General features: G+C 49.6%; 5 protein-coding genes and 1 non-coding gene across 6 annotated transcripts; 3 read left to right on the forward strand and 3 right to left on the reverse strand.

Moving 5' to 3' along the window:
• Nucleotides 1–2,877: 2,877 nt before the first annotated feature.
• On the forward strand, nucleotides 2,878–4,667 carry PV10_06047 (uncharacterized protein; the record flags this gene model as incomplete). The annotated part of the gene is made up of 1 exon (XM_016370797.1): nucleotides 2,878–4,667. One exon carries the CDS (start codon nucleotides 2,878–2,880, stop codon nucleotides 4,663–4,665), a length of 1,788 nt encoding a protein of 595 aa, XP_016223090.1. The 3' UTR covers nucleotides 4,666–4,667.
• A 488-nt stretch (nucleotides 4,668–5,155) lies between these two features.
• On the forward strand, nucleotides 5,156–5,254 carry PV10_06048. Its single transcript has one exon. It is a non-coding gene; the product is annotated as a tRNA-Gly (tRNA).
• Nucleotides 5,255–5,696: 442 nt separating this feature from the next.
• Nucleotides 5,697–7,730, reverse strand: PV10_06049 (uncharacterized protein; the record flags this gene model as incomplete). The annotated part of the gene is made up of 3 exons (XM_016370798.1): nucleotides 5,697–5,835; nucleotides 5,914–6,804; nucleotides 6,856–7,730. 3 exons carry the CDS (start codon nucleotides 7,728–7,730, stop codon nucleotides 5,697–5,699), a joined length of 1,905 nt encoding a protein of 634 aa, XP_016223091.1.
• Nucleotides 7,731–9,118: 1,388 nt separating this feature from the next.
• PV10_06050 (uncharacterized protein) lies at nucleotides 9,119–10,448 on the forward strand. Its single transcript, XM_016370799.1, has 2 exons — nucleotides 9,119–9,682; nucleotides 9,738–10,448. The coding sequence occupies exons 1-2, from the start codon at nucleotides 9,218–9,220 to the stop codon at nucleotides 9,888–9,890; spliced, it is 618 nt and encodes a 205-aa protein (XP_016223092.1). The 5' UTR covers nucleotides 9,119–9,217; the 3' UTR covers nucleotides 9,891–10,448.
• On the reverse strand, nucleotides 10,412–12,064 carry PV10_06051 (uncharacterized protein; the record flags this gene model as incomplete). Its single annotated transcript, XM_016370800.1, has 3 exons — nucleotides 10,412–11,157; nucleotides 11,240–11,582; nucleotides 11,651–12,064. The coding sequence occupies 3 exons, from the start codon at nucleotides 12,062–12,064 to the stop codon at nucleotides 10,412–10,414; spliced, it is 1,503 nt and encodes a 500-aa protein (XP_016223093.1).
• Nucleotides 12,065–19,773: 7,709 nt separating this feature from the next.
• Nucleotides 19,774–22,148, reverse strand: PV10_06052 (uncharacterized protein). The gene is made up of 2 exons (XM_016370801.1): nucleotides 21,913–22,148; nucleotides 19,774–21,859 (listed from the first exon to the last, which is right to left on the reverse strand). The coding sequence occupies exons 1-2, from the start codon at nucleotides 21,973–21,975 to the stop codon at nucleotides 19,970–19,972; spliced, it is 1,953 nt and encodes a 650-aa protein (XP_016223094.1). The 5' UTR covers nucleotides 21,976–22,148; the 3' UTR covers nucleotides 19,774–19,969.
• Nucleotides 22,149–22,400: the final 252 nt, after the last annotated feature.

Consider the following 22,400-nt stretch of genomic DNA (forward strand, 5'->3'; position numbering starts at 1 on the left):
TTCTTGTTGGCTCCCTCCAACTTTTCATGTGTCGATTTGTTATGTTCGACTTCATCTTTGTGTTGCTTTTGCGCCATTTTCAAGGCGTTTCGCAACGATCGTACTCGGTTGGTCCTCACGAGTTTGGGCTTCTTGACGTTGTCGCGGCAATGAATTGGGAGCTTGAGATTTTCGAGGTGGACTCCCTTCGCAATGCCTGCGAACGCGTTGTTGTCTTCTTCAATTCTCTTGTTAAGACCCTTGAGTTCCTCCATCAGCGCCAGATTTTCTTTGTGAAGGCCATTGGCCGTCTCCTGAGTCGTTGTCGACAACATCAACTGTTGCTCGAATTGGCGAATCAGTTCTTGAATGGTCGCGGCGTCCTTTGCAGTCTTGCGTTCAAAGGCGGTAGTTTTCTCAGACCAGTGCTTGACCTCTTGTTGCAGGGTGGCCTCCAGATATGCAGCCTTTGCGTTCGCGTTGTCCAAGGCAAGTTTCTGGTCACGCACCTGTCGTGCAAGGTCGCCACTCAGCCTGACATGGTCGGCATTGCGCAAGAGAGCCATGTCCTCACAAACTCGCACATAGTCGTCAGACATTTGCTTGCACGTCTGAGTGAGCATTTCAAGTTGGCCCTCGTATTGGGCAGAGACGCTTGTGATCTGATTGCGGACTTTGTCATTGGAATTTTGGAGCTCGTCAATGACTTTGTGTAATTTGATGTGGTCGTCTGCGACCATGTTGCGCTCTCGCTCCATTGAAGCGATTTCACTGCGCAGACTTGCCATCGAGAGATCTTTCTTTTCGAGATCTTGTCGAAGGCTTTGGCTCACGGCTTGAGATGTGGCCAATTGTTGAACCAGAGCTTGGATTTCTTGCTCATGATCCTGGTTTGATTTCAGTTGTTGTTGAGCTGCAATTGCTGCAAGCTCCTTGGATGCAAGGCTCCAGAGTTCAGGGTCAAAATCATTTTGTTGGCCCAGACTTCCTCCTGCTCGATGGATGCTAGCGTTGAGGTTGGTGTCTTGTTCCTCAGATGTGGATGCTTTGGCGTCATCTTGAGGTGGTGAGGGATAGGAGAAATCTTCCATTGATAGGTGAGTGATATCAGGAAGAAAGTTTCTGTTTGGACGCGAGACCAAAATTGGGCCTTTGAGTCCACGCACTGCCATTGAAGGAGAAATTGGTGATGTGTTATCGGGGGTCAAGACTTGTTTGAAGGCGTGCGGCAATTCAGCAGCTGCTTCAGAGACTTTGACAAATTTTGGACCTGGTACTGAAGCACCTTCGCGGTCAGGTTGTAAGGTTGCAAAAATGTTCTTGTAAGTCTGGTCGATTGACTCTTGAGTGTAGCCCATTGTGAAACATTGTGCTGGGATTTTCTGAGAAGATGAATTGAAACATCCAAGTTTGAAACCCGAACGCTTGGTAGAATTCATGTTGGTGCGAAGTCCTTGTTGGTGAGAAAACGCGGACTGAGAATCGTATTTGATGGCGTTTGTTCCTGGAGTCGATTTTGGTGCCATGATGATTTGTTGTTGATGGGTCAAGAAAGACACCTAGGGTACGCGGGAGCTCGGAAAGGGGTTTGAAGATGTGATGGAAAGTGTGCAAAGGTAGGATGGGTCAAGAACCACACGCGGGAACTTGGAAAGGGGGTTTGAAGATGTGATGAAGAGTGTGCAAGGTAAGCAGCAATGGGTTTGGAGAGAATTGTGAACGCTGAAGCTTTTGTAGTTCTTGTCGCTGTTGCTAAGAGCAGTGTGAGCTGGTTGACGAGCAGTGCGAAAGACTTGTGTGAGAGCTTGAACATTTGAAGACAAGGGAGAACAGAAATCAAGTTGGGCGTGCGAGAATATTGATATGTATAGCCAGAGAAACGCGTGAACAGTGGGTGAAGGAGTGAAGTGTTGAGAAGTTAATCGGCAGCGTAGTGGACTTCACGATAATTCACGATAATAGGCGACTTTGAAGATGTGAACGTGACGATAAAAACTTCTTGATTTTTGTCCCATAGTGGAGATCTAAGTGATAGTGAACCATGGTTAAATGAACCATGCTGGAACCACAGCAAACAAAAAGCAGATGAAACCTCCTCGCCGAACATCATTCTAGGCTGAACAACAGCCATCCATATCTTTGGTGTCGTAACTGAGAATACATTGGGATTGCCAGTCGCTGAGTCGCGTCACCCAGCCTCACCTGCGCAGTGCATGTTGGTGACCCAAGAGGCGGCGGTGACATGATGGTGAAGACAGTGACACACCAGTGGGCTAGGTCAGTAACGTGACCCTCATCAATGTCATTATGCAAGGCGGCGTGAGTTAGACACGCAGTGAGTGGGGACCCGTTCCATCAATGAAAGGGGGACCAAGCCTTGTCGAACAATGGGCTGTCGCAGTAATTGGGTCTTTGTGTTTGACCAACCTTGGTTTCAGTGCCATAGCGCGTATGGTTGTCGTGGTTGTCGAGGTTGTCGATGGCCTTTTCTTTAGGTCAGGCTTGAAGTCGAGGTTAACTTGACGTTGAGGTTGGTCGAATAAGAGAAGAAAGGTTGTTCCATAAGGTAAGAACCGCCCGATGTTTTAGCGTGGTTTCCCAATTGGGTGATTTGGGATAAGATCCACATCGTCCTTTTCGCATCTCCCCTTTTTTTCATGTTTCAGCCTTCTGATCGCTCATGTGGCACAGCAAACAGCTCTGAGCTAACTAGCGCCATGCGTTCCCAGGGACCGAGGATTTAATGGCAAACCTTCCTTTAGGGACTTTTTTGGTACAGATGAACTTCTAGGTAGGGTGGGAACTCACTTCCTCCAGTCTTCCACGCGCATTTGCGCTCCAGCCCTTTGACTGCCCCATTTCAATCCACTTGGTGTGTTTGCTGGTGCATCACCTGCAATGGCGTCGGCCGCAGACATCATCACATACGTCGGGGTGCCCCTCGCTGTGTTGGGAGTCTTGCCGATCTTGTACACTTCTGTTCTGGCAGTGCTGACCCAACGTCGAATCCGAGCGTCCCTCATCGATCACGGGCATCTTCCTCTTAGCGCGGCCCGCCCTCACGAAGGGTTCACCACTCGTAGTTCGCCCATGACCAGTCTCATAGAAGTTGAGCTGCCGAGGTACACAATTGCTCCACTCGAGAGAGGCCACAATGATTACTGGAGGAACACAAACATTGGACAAGAGACGGACGGAGAACACCACGGGTTGTTGGATAGGGCAGAGAGCACCTTGACAATGGTGGAGGAAGGAAGAGTCCATGGATTTCTGCGTGGTGGAAGTTGGAGGGCGTTTCATTGGAAGAGATTGATTGTTGGCAGAAAGCTGTACAGAATACAATATGAAGATGAATTGCGAGAGCCCCCGGCTGAAGTAGATTTTCAGGAACTCGTTCATTTCCTTCTCGATTGGGGTGCGGTTCCGGATTCAACCGGTTGGGAAAAATTGAGGTCAGGCGGACTGTGGACCCCTGCTGGGACAGTGCTGTTAAGGAAATCGGACGAGCATGATGAAACACGCAAGCATGTGGACTGGGTCTTGCGAACGACTATGCCGGATGACAGTGACGGCATTTTGAGTCTGACTATCAAATGGTCTCGTGATTTGACAGACGTGGCGCAGGTGCGCGGCATTTCCAGCCTTGCTCCCGGCTGGGGACGGTTAAAACAGCCCAAGTTGCTAGAAGCAGGTCAGAAAGTCAAGGCTGAACAACATGACCTGGCATCAAGGGTGGACGAGCTGAAAAATGCCAACAAGTTCAGCATGGACAGCACCAGTTTTCGTTTCCAGACCGAAGACAACCTTGTGTTGAAGGTTTTCTGGGAGAAAGACCACATTGAAAGTGGATTCAGCAGTGTTCCATTTGAGACATTCGAGTCGCCGACAGCAGCATCATGGTTCACATGCTGCTCATCCGCACTCTTGTCACAGGGTCACGGTGATGGTGTTCTCTGGGCATACGATGTCCCAGCTGACATCAGAACATTCGTGAGAAAAGATTCGATTCCCTGCGGAGTGATGGTGATTTTGGGATTGCTGTCCGAAACAGAAGCTCCACATTGGTCATCAGACAAGGAATCATCCCCTCGACATATCGGCATCAGCATGGCACAGCGACATGCCCAAAGATTTCAAGCTCAAATGGCGGCCGAAAGACTTGAAGCTAGCATGCCTCCAGAGCAAGCTAGAATCCATCGAATGAATCGTCAAGCCGCCGAACGACAGGAACAGCATAATGACATGATGACATCACTGGCACAGAAACGAGAGAAAGATGAACGTCGAACCAAGGACGCAGTGGGAAGTTCACGAATGAGCACCAAAGCTGTGGCAGGAGGATGTTTGGCATGGTTGATCGAACAAGGTGAAGTGGGTCGTGATTCGACATTGTATCAAGTCGCGGAAGCTGTCTTGTATCTCATGGTGGTGGATCAGAGTATGAGTGAAGACGGTGAGAGTAGGAAGATTGTCAAGGTGTTGGAAGAATGGCAATCATGGGCCCTGGTGGGTGGGATGAAGACTGAACAAGTCAAGATGTTGGAGGATTATAAATCAGCATTCTGCTTTGCAGCCGTGTTGGTGGCTGTGGTACAGGAACATGTCACTACGATGGGAGGAGTGGGACGGGCGGGAGTTGATATGTTGGAATGCCTCCGATTGTGGAGAAAGGTGAGGTTGGGTTGACTCACAAGTCACAAATTGTATACTAGAGAGACGACGAATCTGATATACCTATCTATGTGCGGGTATACTACATAGAGATGATATCTTAAAGACTTGCTTGCATTGCAAACCACCCTTTCCAGTTTAAAAGAGAAGACACAATTTTCAATGATTTACCGACCTGATAGTTCGTAGAATATGGTCTATGCCCTTCGACGCAGCCGTCGTCTGTGTTACTTAGCTAGAGATTTCAGGCAGGTCTTGAGTTTCTCCCCGCCCATGCGAATCAGTCTGATCGTCCGACGGTGTTGGACATATGATCGTAAACCCAGGTCCAGGTCCAAGTTCAGGTTCTGGCCTAGGTATAAACAGTCTGGAACTGGAACGCAAGGACGAAGCAACGTCGCGCTAAGCCATCGCGGGGATCCACTTCGCACGATGCAGACCTGGACAAATTCTGCTAGAATATAATCAATAATCTCCAAATCTGTCCCCAACAAATCCACACACAGCATTGTTGGTTTAGTGGTAAAATCTGCCGTTGCCAGTCTTCCTTAACAGGTCTACTTTCAATGTCGGCAGGCCCCGTGTTCGATTCACGGACAATGCAATATTCTTTTTGCTTTTTTTGTTTTTTTTCCCCTTCGCGTTATATTGCTGTTTTGTCTCTTTTCACCTTTTTGATTCTTCATTCGATCGAGGTCGCAGCTCAGGTTAGAATTATCAAATTGACATTCCATACTATGATACGGTGTATAGGACATTTTGTCCAGGGTAACGCGCAGTTTGGGGTATATTCAGGAGTGTGTATATATATGCGTCAGAGTTTGTATGATGCATGTGGGTTACATAATGTAGTCAAACCTCGGAGACAAATGAGGACTCCAGATTCTGCATCTCATACTATTCCATAGACGGACAGTTGGTCGAGAGTCGTATCAGCACCAATCAATCATTTCCCAAAACATGATCCGGACCCAGAGGAAAGACCCAGAACCCCTTGCAATGCTACTGTAGGTACTTTACTACTTTTGTACCGGCCAACGACCGACCTATCGGCCAAGAACACGTTTCAAGACGTCGAGAAGTTTGGCATCGCAATCTGGCACCAACTCTGTTGAGCGCCAGGCAATAAATCGATCTGGTCGGACGAGAATACAGCCATCTTCTTCGACTTCACGTCTTGATTCCCTAAGTGTGAAAAGAGATCATGTTAGAAACTGGGATTGACTGAGAGGTTAGATGGGGGTAATGCAAGTAATTACTCACCAATCACGATACAAGTCGACCCAGTCTTGACCCCAACCAATAGTCACACCTTTTATCTCGACGCCCAACTCCTTTGACACCTTCTCAGCGGCCGCGAGCCATTTCTCTCCGCCGATGCCAGTGAAGAGAGAGAATCGACCGTGACCTGCCAAGTCGATGGTAGAGGTGGACTGCTTTTGTGGAAAGGCGGTGTTGAGCCAGGCGTGCGGTAAGCGGTGGCCTGGGTAGGTGCTGATCTTGTGCTGCAGGATGGGGTCTTCAGGCCATTCCGGTTTGGTTCTGCCGGCGGCTAGTTCGTCGTCGAGATATACGGCGTCGGACTCGTATCGATGGTTCATCTCGACACCAAGTCCGTGGAACTCATGGCTAGTACCTTCAACGGCGGCGTTGACTCTCTTGCGGCGTTCTCTGGCTTCGGGGGAGGCTGTCTTCAAATCGTTGAGAGCCTTCATTCGTTTCTCGGGTGTAGGTTCCAGAAGTCCCAGTTCTTTCCAGACGGGAGAGTGGTCACGGATACCTTGGTTAGCTCGCGTGACGACACCAAGGCCGACGGGTTGACGTTCTTTACTGAAGGAATCTAACAGAGTAGGCGAGGCAAGGCCTTGGTGGACCATCTTGATCTTCCAGGCCAGGTTGAAAGCGTCCTGGATACAGGTGTTGGAGCCAAGACCGTTAAAGGGAGGGTGTCGGTGAACAGCATCTCCCAGACAGAAGATGTTTCCTTCAGAGTAGTATTCGGCGACAATCTCGTTGATATTCCATTTGGAGATGTTGAGGATCTCAATGGGGAGGTCGTCACGGCCGACAATCTCCTTACATCGCTGAAGATATTGTTCATGGGTCGGCTCCTTGAATTCGACGTCAGGTTTTGGGAAGAGAATGAACATCCATCTGGTTGTCAAGTTAGTTCTGATTGGGTGATTACGGGGTTGGAGGACATACTCATTCCAGGGCTTGACCATCCTGATCAAGCCACTCCACGCAAAGTCTGGGTATTCGACGTCTGGTTGGAAGACCCAGTGAAGATTTCCTTTTCTAGCCTCGACATAATCACTGAGATCGACCTTGACCAAGACATTCAAAGCCAAACCCTGACCGGGCTTTTTGATCAGAGGAATGTTGAGTTGACGAATGACCTGACTTCTGGCACCGTCACAACCAAACAGGTAAGTTGAACGAATATAGTACTGGAGCTGGGTCAAATCATCTCTGACCAGACTGAGAATGCGACCATCAGCCTGCTTGTCGAATCTGATGAGAGAGGTCTTGAATCGAACATCCCAACCATCTGCTGCTGCTCGCTGGACGACAATTGGCTCAAAGACCGTCTGGGGCAAATCGACATGACGACAGGGAGTGGCTCCCTCGTAATCGGCTCGGCGTTTGGGGTCATTTCCCCAAGAATAGATACGAGCATACTCTTCGCCAGTCATATCATGGCACCAGCGGGTGTGGACCATGCAGTCTCCCTGAACAGCCTGAGAGAGACATTCCTGCTCGAGATCAATGTCTCGTAAACATTCAAAGGCGGCTGGGTTGGTGATGTGGGCCCTGGGAGTCTGTGATGTGGTCGGGGCAGCAGCGATCATGATACCCGTCATGGAATATGGTGGGTGAGAAAGAAATGATGCCAATGATGCACCAGCAGGACCAGCTCCCACAATCAATAATGGAGTATCGATGATTGGTATGCTGGAGTCTGGCGTTGAGGTGGCATTGATCTCTGGAGTCGAGGCCTGACCATTGATATGGGGGATTCCATTGGTGCCATTCCCATGAATGGGCAAAGTGTTGCCATTCGTGACTGGAGAGACCATATTTGGAGAATGAGTGAGGAAGGAAGGAATTGGAGTAACAAAGGCAGCAACTGCCGCTCCACTGTTCTGTGCTGGGGAAAGCGCGAGGGTGCGAGATCAAATTTATGCGATCAGGAAGCAACGACAAGACAAGTGGATGAAGAATCAAAGCCCAGGTCTACTCAAGTCAGGTCAAGCACCGACAGGATGGAATATTGAGGAGTAGCAATGCGGTCAAGACAAGAAAACGGGGCAACAACATGGTTATGATATATCTGTAGGCTTGGTTTGTTCGGGTCTGGGTCGAGTCACGGAAATACCCCCAACCGGCTTCCCCAGACTTTGAGATGGAGAAGGAGAAGCTCCGGTCAGTCAGGAAAAGGTCGTTAGTTCACGGACACAATATTGTCTAGAATCAACAAGTCTAAGATCCCGTATGGAAGAACTCCCCACATGTGGTTCTTACTTGACGCTGACCATGATCCGGGACCTTTTGTTGTGTGATGACGAGAAGTTGGTGCAAGATTCACGAAGCGATGGGTTGAGCAATGAGGAAAAAGTCAATACCTCCCTAGAAAGTACACCATACGCCTGTATGGACCCCCCCGGTAATCGTGTCGGGATCTAGTGGAGTCTGGCCGGTTTGGTGTTTGGCGCGAAATTGCACCGAGAAAACATGTCAGGCCATGATTGAGGAGGTTTGTATTGTGACCCAAGCAATTGGCCAGTCTCTATCATACAGTCCTCTGCACTGTAGGTGGTTGATTGATTCAAAATATGCCGGTATTTCTACGGGTCTCATTGTAGGTACCTAGACTTGAGTCTTCCTCTCAGTGGCATTGGCAGGTGGAGGTGGCCTAGAGTGCCTGGGCAAGAGTGCCTCCAAGGACGAGGGCACGAGGGTCATGTGCAGTAGGGACCTACATTTCGTACTTGGTATTTCCATGGCTTTGATCACCTCCTTCCCTCCTTCCCACCGACCTCTTGTTATAGCCGTAATTGTAATAATTAATAATGATTGCCAAACCTGACCCTGACGATGGCTCCAGCAAGGAAAATGCAGATTGTGGGGTATTTCTAGGTACTTCCAAGTGCTCATCGGCTGGGGGCCAACGGGCCAAAGGGGCTTACGAGGAACCCTCCTCAGGCCCGGTGCGCCTTCTCTTTACCTGCATAACCCCCCACGTCCCCCTTGGCCTCTTGGTGCCACTGCCAGCCGAGGCCGTCGTTTAATTAATCCGCCTCGGAAGTAACCCACCGGGCTATACCGTGCCCCCCAGTCCATCACCTATGGACCCCCTCGACCACTGGTCACGTGTTGCTCCCCTCCATTTTTAGTAGGAGCGACACTAGGAAGGAGTGACATCACATACTCTAAACGCGCCGTCCCCAAACATCATCCAACATCATCTAACACCACTACACTCACCTCACACCCACGACTCTTAACCACTGACCTATCCTCTACAATACACTATACACCACAGACGACAAACCGCATATACACAATGCTTCTCCGGCCTCTCCTCCGCCCGACTTCTCTCCCCTCTCTCACCCTCTCCTCCCGGACCTACGCATTATCCTCCTCACCTATCTCTGCATCCTTCTCCGTCGCAACCCGCAGATCATCCCAGCGAAACCCAACAACAACAAGTCTGCAGTGGTCACGCCGCCCCCTACTCTTTGCAATCGGCCTCTCTGCTGGTGCAGCACCCTTTGTGGTAGGGCGACCTCTAGCACGACTGGATACATCACCTTCCTCACCTGCGGACGCCGCCCCGTTCAGCTCGTCTTCCTATACCCACTCGCGAGATGCAAAGACCCCTTTGACCAAAGACGGCAAGACGCTCAACCCAGCCGCCGTCAAGCAGATCAGTCTAGGTGCCATATTGGGACTCGGCGCCGGTCTTGTCCTCAGTGCGTTTTCCACCAGCTTGACTCTGTTACTCGGCTTGGGAATTGTCATTTGGCAGGTATGTATACACTACAATTGGTCGAGAAATCATCTTATGCTAAACATAATGTTAGTATGCGGCGAGAAAGGGATACAATTTCATCCCCGTCGATCGTCTCCAGCGTTATGTCAAGGGTGTCAATCTCAGGAGTGCCATCAATGACAATGTCGCTTTCAAGATCAGCTTTGGCCTGATGTTTGCCTTGTCGGCATTTGGGGAGTTTTAACATCTTTTGACCTCGTCATATCTCCCTCCTGTCACCATTCATGTGTATATATACGACTTGAAAATCATGTGACTTTATATAAGCAAAAGCATCGTCTGCAGATACCCGACGGGTGGAACAGGGGGAATTGATCCATGTCAGCATGTCATTATGCCATGTTTACCAGAGCTGATTCCACCATGAACTACCGTCCCTTGAATCGAGGATCCCTGTGAGCTACTCTAAACCAATCATCCAGTTTCTCCGCCACCCAGCCACTTCTGTCGACTGGTCAGAGGCGGTCAGGATCTCGAATGATCCGACTGGTGCATGATGACGACCAACGCATAGTGACACCATTTCGCCTCTGTACCTGCGTTACAAAGGAAACTCAAACACAACCTCGATCCATGTCGACCCCTGGGACAACCACTCGCCTCACCTGAAGTCACATGACCAGCCCAAGCGCCTGCTTCGGCTCCATATATTCATACCCATTTAGAACTCCATATCCGGCATTGCATTCTTCAAGTCGATTCAGGCTACTCCTCTCCTTTCAGGGACTCAATGACCTCTTTGGCTGCCCTCTGGCCCGCCGTGACTGCGCCCTCCAAATACCCCTTCCACTCGAACGCCGTCTCGCCACCAGCGAAATGGACATGACCAAACGGTTCTCTTAACGCCTGTCCATGTTTGCGCAACAATCCTGGCCCCATGGAGCTCGTCGGTCCTCCCCAGATATGCTCCTCCTTGGTCCACTCAACATAGTTGACCTCGAGCACGTCATGTGCCTTTTCTGCCAGTTCCTCACCCACCATCTGGCCCATATGCTCAATGATTGACTTCTTTTGTTGATCCGCCGGCAATTGATGCCATTCACGTGCGACATCCCCCGAGACAAATACCGCCAAACTGTACTGCGATAAATCTGGCACCGAGATCTCCCACCCAAAACAAGCTGGTCCCACCAATGACGTGAACTTGCCCTGTAGACCTGCCTCGCGCCACCAAGGGCTACTATAGGTCAGGATCATCTTGGCGTAGATCCCCGGCATAGTGTTGGACACAACAATCTTCTTTTCTTCTGGGAGGCCAGGCGCGAAATCAATTTCTTTGTATGTGTTGGTCGGGTTGGCCATTATCACCTTCTTGCTCTTAAATTTCTGCCCGGACTTGGTGCTGACAATGACGTGGTCCTTGGTCTGGACGATGCTAGTTGCAGGAGCGCTGGTGAGCACGCTACCAGATGTCATGGCTTTGGCGAGTTCGGTCGCAATGGCGGAAGTACCTATCAGCACAACCCCGTCAGCCAGGCATTCCACAATGGCACATGGACACACATATCCAACATTCTCATCTTGATTACTGACCTTCTTTAATCATCAGATATTGAGCTCCATCGGCCTTCTCACTGCCCAGACTGTCGAACCCAAGTCCAGACTTGACATAGTCCAAAAAGTATTGTACCCCAAGCTCGTGAGGTTCTCGACCAACAAGAGTCGATGTCAGTTGCCTGGTGAATGCTTGGACCACGAGATTGTCCCACAGACCCTGCTGAGCAACCCATTCCGCAACAGTCACATCCTGTTCTTCAGGGAATTGGTTCGGTCGACGAATATCAACCTTATCGGCTGCCTCGTTGATCAGAGCCATGAGTGTGCCTGCGAGCTGAAGCGCCTCCAGTTCAGGACTCGGTTCGGGGGATGGATCCACCTATATAATCAACAGTCAGTATTTGGCCGTAGCGAACTCCTCACGCTTTGTCCGTCCGGTCAACTCACACTCAACTGATCTAGCGACGGAAGTCTGAAGACCTCTCCATCGGGACCTTGGATGATTTGATCTCCTTTGATGTACTGCTCGATTGTTGTCAATCCAAACTTTTCAGCAAGACTGAAAACTGATGGCTGTGTGCTGTTGTTGATCCACGTCGCACCCAATTCGACAATTCCAGGTCCACTCTCCAGTTGATACGACCAAGATCGGCCCCCCAGTCTGTCCCTAGCCTCTAGCACTACTGTGCTCAGTCCACTCTGTTGCAAATCATACGCTGCTGTGAGCCCAGAGAAACCTCCACCGATCACGACCGCATCAACTTCTGTGGGTGGACCAGTTGAAGACCAATCAGTCCATTTGGGCTTGCCTCCTGCTGCCGCCGCAGTCGCAATGCCAGAGAAAGTGGCTTGTGTTGCCATGGTGGTTAATAATGTGGTGAGAATGGTTTTGTGCGAGCTAGATTTCATCTTTACAAGTTTCAAGTCTTGATGGTCTCTGAAGAATACCTTCCAGTCGAGGGCGAAAACACCCATCTTTTATAGATATTCCTGTTGGCACTACGGAAAGCATTCTCGCAATATTTACGTCCCAATCTCAAACACCAGCCCATTTCTGTGGAATGACGTGGGCATCAACACGCATCGATGGCCCACAACCCCAGAAGGCGGTGCTTGATCAGTCGTTACATCGTCAAACTTGGTATATGATATTGGCTAGGCAGCAAGCAGAAGATACACAAAATGGACCGAAAACCAGACTTGGGTTGAATTACCCGCGCTCTGCATCAATTACCCGCGCTATGCAGAATCCTTTACTTGTAGCCGCGGCCGATTAGGATGCTGATGCGGGGAAAAACCTACGCTGACTACTTTTGGCGCCAAGATGGCCAAGACATCCCTCCGCTCCTTCGTCTCTCCGCTTTCGTATCTCGTATCCACTTTTAGACGACACGTCCAAGGTGCCTGACCGACAAAGAACCGATAATGACGTTGAAGAGGTTCTGGAACCCATATCTCCTGCTAGGCAGTGCTACTGCCAGCTTTGATTGAGGGCCCTGACTTCAAGACCAATATAGAAGCGTGATTACCCGCGTTTCAAGCGCCGTTCAGAAACACACCCCCTCCCCTCCTCAGCGGGGCGGACAAGAATGCCGCCCAAACCCCGACCTCGCTTTTGTCGAACAAAGGCCGGATGCTTGACGTGCAGATCTCGCAAAAAGAAGTGCGACCAGAGCAAGCCGCGGTGTGCAGGATGTCGGCGGAACAGTCTGGAATGCAATTGGCCCGAGGGAATATGGAGTGAACCTGACGAGTCACCTCAAACCCAGCTGTCTCTCAAAATATCTGCTCATTCGTCGTTGTCGATTGTTGATGTTGGTGACGAGCGTGCAGGCTCACTCACCCCTCAATCGAGCATGCTCCTCGAACACTATCTCAGTGAGACTGTTTCGTTCTTCGCCATGACTCGCATGAAGCACAATCCCTTCCTTACCATCCTCCTTCGTATTGGCTATACGGATGATTTGCTTATGCATGGCCTGCTGTCATTGAGTGGGGCTCACATGACATACAAAGACCCTGACAACTTTGAGCTCGTCACTGCCACGAGGCTGCATTACTCGAGGTTGATCGGTGGCTTGCGATCCGAGCTAACTACCCTGGACCATAACGACATCGGCAAGGCTGACAGACTGCTCCGAATACTGCTAGTCGCAGCTCACTATGAGGTAAGTCAACATCACCGGAGAACGATTCGCATTCGCCCTTCTCGTACCAACAGTTGCACAGATCGTCTCTGGAGACACCAAAGGAACGATGTTCAACCACCTCCGCGCCAGCCGCTACCTCGTCCAAACACTGACATCTCAAAACTCGATTGAAATCGCTTCAAGCTCCGATGAACTTCGCGCACGAGGCTTTTGTGTCGAACTCTACACCTACCTCGTCATCACGAACACCATTACCCCCTATGGGACATTATCCAATCGAACTCTCCCTCTCGATACCTGCATTATGTCTCCCGACCAGATCTCATCATTCCCCACCTTTGGAACCATGTTCGCCGGCAGCCACGAACTCTATCAACTCATCCCCGAAGCCAGTCTTCTCGCATCTCATCGCCTGACGGAAGAAACCGCCGGCGCAATCCATCCCACCGCATCTCTCCAACACACCTACGACAACATTCACAACCGCGTCACCGCTTGGGAAATGCCACCGCCAGTCCAACCAGGAAAGGAAGAAGAAGGAGCAGAAGATTTCAGACTTAAACAAAGCGCCGCCGAAGTCTTTCGACAAGGTCTATACATCTTCCTCGCCACCGCCCTGGCAGGAACAACCGTTTCAGACCCTACCCTCCTCTCCACCATCGATCAACATCTCGTCAAATTATTCGGCCATGCTCAACAAGTGATTGATTCTCAATACACAGTCAGTTTACTCTGGCCGATCGTTGTGGCTGGCTCGTGTATGGTCAGGACTGAACATCGACTTGGTTTGGTACGGGAACTTCAGCGAGGAGCTTGGAAAATGAAACATTTGGACAATACGATTAATGTTCTACAATTGCTGTGGGATGATATGGATCCTAGGGCTTATGGACCGTATGGGCTTTATCTGATTATGGATAAACATGATTTGAATTTATGTTTGGCTTGAACTTGGGGAGCGGAATTGTTCATGTTTGGCATTGCGTCATGATACATAGAAAGTGGCAAGGCTATGTCACGTACTTAGATACCTATGAGTACATACCGGAACGGGAAACGTGGCATGAATCTCACTACCTACCTATCTAACTACCAAGTTCTGGACAGCTACAGTATGTACTCTGCTGTCTCTACGCCTCTTAAACATAAACGCTTCCACGCCGCATACCACCATTCCAAGATGAAAACCCTCCTATCCTATCCCATTCTATCCTAGAACATAGCCCCCAAATCAAGTATCAGGGTTGGTTTGATATTTCTAGCCTTGGGCTTCTGCATACCTACCTAACGTACCTTACGTACATGTGCATATGCATATGCATATGCATATGCGTGGTATAATGCACGTAAATTATGCATACATACATACTATACCACGATCTCGACTCAGGGAGGGAAATTCGAAATTCAACAGATTCAACCAATTCAACGATTCCCAACTTTCCTTGATCGCATACCGCCTTGTCCTACTACAAAGTGCCAATGCTGGGTTGAATGAGTAATGAGTCAGACACGGATGTGGATGCATTGCGATGGCGGACGCCTTTTATAAGGCAGAATCAGGACTAACCCGCACCGCACCCCAATGTGCTGTGCCATGCCATGCCTCTTACTACTAATTTCAAATTATTTTCCCTGTGTGTGTCGTCGTGACCTCGATGCCGTCACAGCCTCCGGAATCATCGGGACCTCCGAAAACGGTCATCATCTGCGTGACCTTTCGTGCCAGGACCAGATGTCGAGTATTGCCTCGTACTTTCAAGATTCCTTTCTTCATACAAAGTTCCGCCTCACTTTCGCATGTGAGGCCTTTGTGGCTGTGACGGATTTGTTTTCGCGTGTTTACTGGTATATCCTTCACTTGACTCGGTTGTGGGTACAATTGTCACTAGTGTGCCATTCTCTTGGGACTTGTGGAAGGCGTGCGCGGTCCACGAGGTTGCCAGTTTGCCTTGTTTCGTCCTGGTGAATAGATGTATTCGGCATGAGCGAGAAAAGTGGCGGTGAGAGACATGCCGTGTCTGATGACATGACATGACATGACATGACATTATGCTGTCACTGTCACTATCACCGGACCCTGCTATGCCATGCAAGTGGTGACATATGGATGTTTTCCAAGGGAGGGTTTCGAAACATGGAGAATCTGGAAGTACAGAGTACGGTACCTTGCTGCCTGAGATCTACTTGTTCCACCAATCAAAAAAAATATGTTTAGATCGACAACGCCACATTGTTTTCTTTTGTTCTTTCTTCTGCATCTAGAAATCAATTCAGCCTATCGCTTCGAGGCTAATTTCCATGTTTGTCGTGTTGCCTTGAAATGGCGTCTTACCTGCTCATGAGTCTAGGGTATCTATAGCTAGATCGTATCTCGCACAACAGACCATGGGCCAGGTTCAGCCTGCCTGTGGCTTCGAAAATCAGTCCAAATGGGCGTTTTGCATAGTAGCCTAGACTATTTGCAGCGAGAGGAGATGCACGTTGAGGAAAGAAAATGTTGTAAATTTCTCAGAAATGGTTATCAACGTGCGCTTTTGCGAATAGATGTCGCAAGGCATCCAGAAGGCAGATTTCATGCTCACCACCCTCACCACATTCTTGTCCCTTTCACCGCCACGACTTGAAGCTACTTCTATTGCCAAGTTCTTTCGGCGAGCGCCACACAATTCATCGAAATGAAGACACCGTGGCCATTGCCTGTGTACACCGCAAGATCCTGAATCCCAGTCCAAGGGATGTGGCTTGAATACGTGGTCCCTCTCAGGGGCAATTCGACCGCTGGTGTTTCGAAACTTCAGGCTCAAGTCGTGAAGCAGTTTCTCTCGTAGGGAATATGCATGAACCTGCGGTGTGACCAGATAGATTGCTGATAGGCAATATTGGTGTTGAGTGAATCTTGTGGCCAATCTTTGTGTAACCACGTCATAATGTCACGAAGCATGGACTCTTTGTTGTGATCGACGGGGAATCCGGGATGGAACTTTGCAATCTATCAGGGCTAGACCGCGTGGGTGGACTCCTCAGGCTCACCTTGCAGACTGCCTAGATTTCTTCCCCGTATACTATGCAGCTGCTTGTATAACGGTACATTGTCTTGTCCCTTGCAGTGGCGGTGACATTGTTCCGTCAAAAGTAGCTCACGCCTCCTAGGGCGATCCCAGGAAATACACCAAGGACCGTTCGCGAACTAAATGGATGCCTTTTTTTCCCGTGCATTTCAGCAAGGATCAGCCTGCCGGAGGTGGTGTGATTCTTCATCTGCCGAACTGGCCTGGACCTTGTCAAAGGGGATGCTGACCTTTGATCCGAGATTCAAGAAACACCTCAGGTCTCGAGGGAGAATTATTGGGGATTCGACGTCGTTTCTGGCTGGAATGGGACTGAATCCCTGGTCAGCGATCTGCATAACCATACCGTTGCTATTGCTGTTGCTATCATCCTGGGTATTTGTGTGCCTTTCCTTGAGTCATACATAGGGGGGTGGGCCTTCACGGCTCCGTTTTAAATCTGATGGCCTTGTGGCCTTATAATCTTGCATACCTATTTGTTCGCAGCGGCATCATGCTCACGCTTCACTTTGATCAACATACAAAGTTATCTTGGCGAATCTGTCTGTCCGTGACTTTTGGCGGGCTGAGGGCTGTGTAGTGTACACAGCCCATATCAAAAGAACCCGTGGGAATTTTGCAGCAGCAAATGGTGATGGACAGTGAACCTTGGTTTGATTTCAGGCAGATGTGAGAGATGCTGCTGGATGTGCCTGGCCTGACGTAAGGCGCAGGGGTCTGTAATTTAGCTGTTATTAGGCGAGAACGCAGATCCGAAACCTAGGGCGAGGGGCGTGCTAGGGTTGCCCAACGCACCGCACCATTGGGGCCAGATTCTCATTATCACCTCGTCCTTTGTCGAAACCTGGAGTCTTCGATGGTACCTAAGGCAGATAATCAGATGGATCTGGCTCGAGTCATCAGACCTCCAACCTCCTATGGTCGTGAAGGAATCACGTCCTCCTCGCGAGACGGAAACGCGAGCAATCGCATTGCGGTAGCCTGTTATGGTCAAAAGGAGTTGCGCGTTCACGAGGAGCCTGTAGTATCCCTTGGAAAAGGAATCAGCCAGGCAAAAGGGCAACCTTACAGCGCCACGATTGCGCCGTTTGAAAGAGCTTAGCCATCCCTACCGCCCTTGTGCTCTGCTCGGCGTCTCACGAATTCGCCAATCGAGAACCGGCAAGCGGAGCGCTGTGGCAGGAGGAATGGGTATGGCTCCGAGATGCTGAGTGCTCATGGCGGGTGGACAACTCTCACGTATTTGTCGGATTGCCAAAAGTACTTACCTCTTGTTTTCCAAAGAACTGACTACGCACTAGCCCAACATCAGACAGTTTAGTTCAAACACAAAAGGTTACTCACGATCGGGTGGGCCAAACAGGAAACGACGTTGCTCTCACATATTGAGACCTCGAAACGTACGACGAGCACACTCGTCCCACTTTCCATCTGACGTCCCCTGATGTGCGGTGTACAAGGCCTTTTGGGCGAATCAGCCTGTGAGCCCGCAGATGCCTTCTCAAGACACAGGGAGGTATCCCCGGCTGTCGAGTCCTTCTGGGGACGCCTACAATAGAGGAGGTTTCCAGCATCACTCAATGAATGTGCCACATACCCTCCCAATTTTCACTCCCAGACGAGATCCATCAACATCAAATTCGCACTTTTCTCCTGACAAGCGTCCATCACTGGTCCACTGGAGCAAAATTCATGGAGGTCCATTGGGATTGCAGGTCTCCATCTTCTCGCATTTGTCCGCCACCAATCTTCGTAATGCCGCGAAGTGTATGAGGAGCTTTCGAGTCGTTGACGACGGAGCAACCAATAAACATATGAGACCGAAGATCCTTGTTAATATCGGAAGTTCCTGAAGCAGTGCTATAGGCAATCTGTCCCGTCGAGCCCGGAGGCCCCGGTATGTGACCATTTGAAGCTCTTATCCTATGACCACACACAAACATTGGAAAGGCAGACTTGGATTGCTGGCCGTCTTGTCACACCGCCTCCTTCTATCATGGACGCTCCATCTCGATCGCTGCTGACCCTAAAGGGGGCAATGAAGTATAAGTACTTATTCATATCAATCTGATTCTCGTCTACTCACCTGTTCCAAGACACATCGACAAACAGTCGAATACTCCAGCATCTCATCCTCACAGTATACCAACAGTTCAAAGCTTCAAGCATTTCATCTTCCGAGCTTTCCCAAACACATCACGTCTACTTAGCCCCTTCATCCTCTTCAAAATGTCGTCCAGTGGCAAGTCGAGAGAGTACGCCCCAGAATCACTATGGGAATGCTCCGAGTGTGGCAACTGGAATAGCATTCGCTACAACAGTACGAACTGCCCATATCCTGGGTGCACTGGTCGTCGCAAGAATGCTTCCAAAACGAAGCCCGATGGTCAACCTTCGAATCGTCGACAAGAGGATCTTGCTCCCCCGAAACAGCGCAAATAGGGTCAAAACCAACTCTCCCCTCATCACATGTATCGCCTTGAATACCTAGACGGCGACCCATGGTAAGACAACATGATACGACCCCTATCCCAGACTCTGAGAAGGTTGCTGACGTATCGGGTATGCAGAACATCTCCAAGAACATTCACCCTGCCTCCCAACCTCTCGGAATGTTTGAGTAGGAGCTCAAGTACATGGTCAATCATTGAGTGAAAAGGGGAAAGTTAAGAGAAGGGCATACAGAGAACCCTGGACCAACAATCGTTTCATTCTTTCGTTCAATTCCTTCCCTTTGTATTACCAAGTCAGATTGTGGATGACAGGCCTGAGATGAGTCGGGTTGGCGTAGGGTAGGATGGCGTATGGTGTGATGGGATAGGGTATGGGAGTATGGGAGTATGGTGTAGGAGGATAGGATAGGATAGGATAGGAGTATGGAGTAAGGTCTGGACCAGGGATAGGAGGATGGAGTCTGGTATGGTCTCGTGCGTCAGGACAGGCTTGATGACACCGTCTTCCCTTCTTGGGTTTATTCCCTTTGTTATTATCAAGCCAGGTTCAACTATTTAGGAAAATAGTACTCGATCAACTCTTCAACTCATCTGTCTGTCTTTTATATCAACACCAGCTGAATTGCCAATACATAAATGACAGGTCTCAAAGAAAGAAAGAAAGAAAGAAAGATTATCTTTCAGTGGTTGATCCTTTGATGAAGACGTGACTTGCAGTTTGATCATCTGTTGACTTTGTTGAGATTCATGTGGGAACCAATGATTTGGACATATAAAGTATTCAAATGAAGAGATGACAAATCCCTCCAGTCGTTGAGAGGTGAATTCTTCAAGAAGTCCATTAGTCAGTCAATCGACTAGTCAACCTCAGTTTCATATAGACAAACATTGACGGACAAATGATAGGAGCTAAAAAGGATAACATCGCTTGAGTATTTTGAAGGCTAGACAAATAGGGGTAGTATTATTGGAGAGACCCTTACCGACCTACCCGGATGGCTACCTCGCAGTCATAATCACCAAAATAAATCGATCTGTACGAGGTCCAGGTCCAGGTCCAAGACAAGCTTGTATCAAAACCCACTTGTCCACTCATTTCCTCTTCTTCGCTCCAGCTTTCTTCTCCGCACCGCTCGCACTCGCTACAGCAGCGGTCGGCTTTAACTCCTTGGTATCTTGACCTGCAAGGCCTTCAACCTTTTTATCTTCACCCTCATCCTCATCGTCACTGTCGCCTCCTTGGCCAAATTCATTCACCCGAGAATAGTCCACCTTGTAGACCCATTTCTGATATAACCAGACAAAGAAGATGACGTCGTCTCTCAAAGTGGCCAGGCGGTGGAGAGTAGGCATGCGGATGGTAAACGCAAAGAGATCGTCGATAAATGTGTTGAGGAACTTGTACGTCATGGCTTTGCTGGGCATGTGGGCAACTGATTTCAATCGGTAGTTGATATACAGGCTGGGCACCATCATGAGGAAGCCGTACGCATATACGCTGCCAACCAAAGTTTCAATCACAAAGCTGTACCAAGATTTGTGGGTTTCGTAGACCAGGCTATAGACGGCATAGGCGCCAAGGAGAGGGATGGCGACGATATAGAGATATCGGAATGCAATTTCGTCGTATTCTTGCGTCTTCTTCTCCGTCTCGGACAATTTGTGTTTGTCTTCAAAAACAACCACGAAGGGGAGGAAGGAAAATCTGGAGTCAGGGGCTGGTTCGCGCAAGCGGACGTTGACCGTCTTGGTAATTTTCCAGGCCTCAAGTACGATGCCGAAGCCTTGTCCCGCGAGAATCATCCAACTGGTGCCCTCAGAGTTGTCAACAAGATAGAGAAAGATGACAGCCTGCATGAAGACGTTGGCAAGAATTGTTCGGACTGAGGTTCCAACATTGTCTTTCTTCTTACGCCAATGAGCAATGTCATTTTTGAAAGCCAAGGCCTCGAAGATCATGTGGAGGATGGAGACGAAAAAGGTGGTCGCGAGAAGATAGCTGTTGGTGTCAAGAAGGATCTCTTTGAACTTTTCCATTTCACTTCCATCACCTCCTGTCGGTGATGGAGTTCCGAAGGCGGCTTGTTGCTGCTGCTGTTTCATGCCGTCATCGATGGAGGCAAGAATAGAGTACTGCCAATTGATGAGGTTGTAGAGGTGGATATTCAAAGGAACAGAAGAGACAGTGTCATTCAATTCGGTCATGTGGGATCGGAGTTGCCAGAAAGTATTGAGGTAGAAGACGGGGTAGTACCAACCGTTCTGGCCAGAATCGTCTCTAGCGCCGGTGGGTTCTAGGACAATGTTCTTGCGAACGGCCGGATGCATCTGGCGCCAATCTTGGACGCCTGTGTTGGGTATCAGAGCAAGGGTGAAGTTCGGATGGTAATATGAAGAAATCTGAACACCTTGCGGTTCTTCAGGCTCCGCAGCTGCTTCTTCCGATTTGTCGAGGAGATTCTTCAACTTGCGAACCTTCTTTTTGGCATGATACTGAGTCAGAGGTCGAGTGAAATGATGGGCTTTGGCAGGATCATAGTCTTTAGAAGATGGATCAAGTTCAGCGCCAGCCAGGCCAATGAAGAAGTGGGCGAGAAGAGTGGCATTGTGTTGGACTTCTTTGGGCAGTTCGATGGTTGTACTAATATCACGGGTGTCCTTGTAATCTCCCTGTTTAAATTTCTTTTCATCCAAGACCAAGATCTCTCTCGGTAGAGTGCTCAACTTGGGCAACTTGGTGACTGGAGAAACATAGATTTGAATATCAAGTTCACTGTCGGTTGGCCAAATGGGGGAGATGTGGAAAGGAACTGCGGAATAGTTGGCAACAGTGTTGGCTTCGGGTCGCTGATCAAAGGTGACTGTTCCGGGTTTGGGACCGGAGCTTGTCGTGGTGGATGACTTGGAGCCAAAGAATTGATTGGAGACGAACTGAATCGCCATGAAAATGGCAATGCCTTGGGCTATGGACTGGAAAAGTGACTGAAGTAAGGTAGTCAGCAGGGAGCGCATGCAGCTCTAGGAGTGAAAATTACCTTTCCTCCGCCTTCCTGCTCCTGTCCAGCGGGACGACCGCCGCCTGCGCGAGGTTCAGGCATGGTGGGATAGGGATGCACAAAGAGCCAAAGCCGGACGAAGATAACGAGACTTGGGTTTGGCTGGAGTGCAGCCTAGAGGGAAAATACAACCCGGTGTGATGTAGAAGTAAGTCGAAGAGGATGTTACCACATGGTTGGTGTTGAGGTGAAAGTGGAAGGCCCCTCGGATATGGTGGAAGTCGAGAGACTGAGATGAGGTGCCCGCCACCAAATAAAAACCGTGGCCGCAGAACAAAGCAGTGGAGCAGATTGGCTATGGTAACGGTAGTGGGAGACGAAGTGGTTACATTATCTTGGAGTGGGACAGACGCGGAATCTAGAGATCGGATGGTGCCACTGGGGCTCGTTCCTGCCTCTTGTGAATTGCGTATTGGGGTTCCTGCCTTAAGCGGATCAACGGTTGTTCCAGGTGCCGAGGGATAAAG

Source organism: Exophiala mesophila (genome assembly GCF_000836275.1).
Source record: "Exophiala mesophila strain CBS 40295 unplaced genomic scaffold supercont1.4, whole genome shotgun sequence".
Taxonomy (NCBI): Eukaryota; Fungi; Ascomycota; class Eurotiomycetes; order Chaetothyriales; family Herpotrichiellaceae; genus Exophiala; species Exophiala mesophila.

Coding starts and splice junctions, on each gene's coding strand:
- PV10_06050 (XM_016370799.1), top strand. CDS start 9,218: ATGCTTCTCCGGCCTCTCCTCCGCCCGACTTCTCTCCCCTCTCTCACC. Junction 9,683..9,737: donor TGGGAATTGTCATTTGGCAG/GTATGTATACAC, acceptor ACATAATGTTAG/TATGCGGCGAGAAAGGGATA.
- PV10_06052 (XM_016370801.1), bottom strand. CDS start 21,975: ATGCCTGAACCTCGCGCAGGCGGCGGTCGTCCCGCTGGACAGGAGCAG. Junction 21,860..21,912: donor AGCAGGAAGGCGGAGGAAAG/GTAATTTTCACT, acceptor ACCTTACTTCAG/TCACTTTTCCAGTCCATAGC.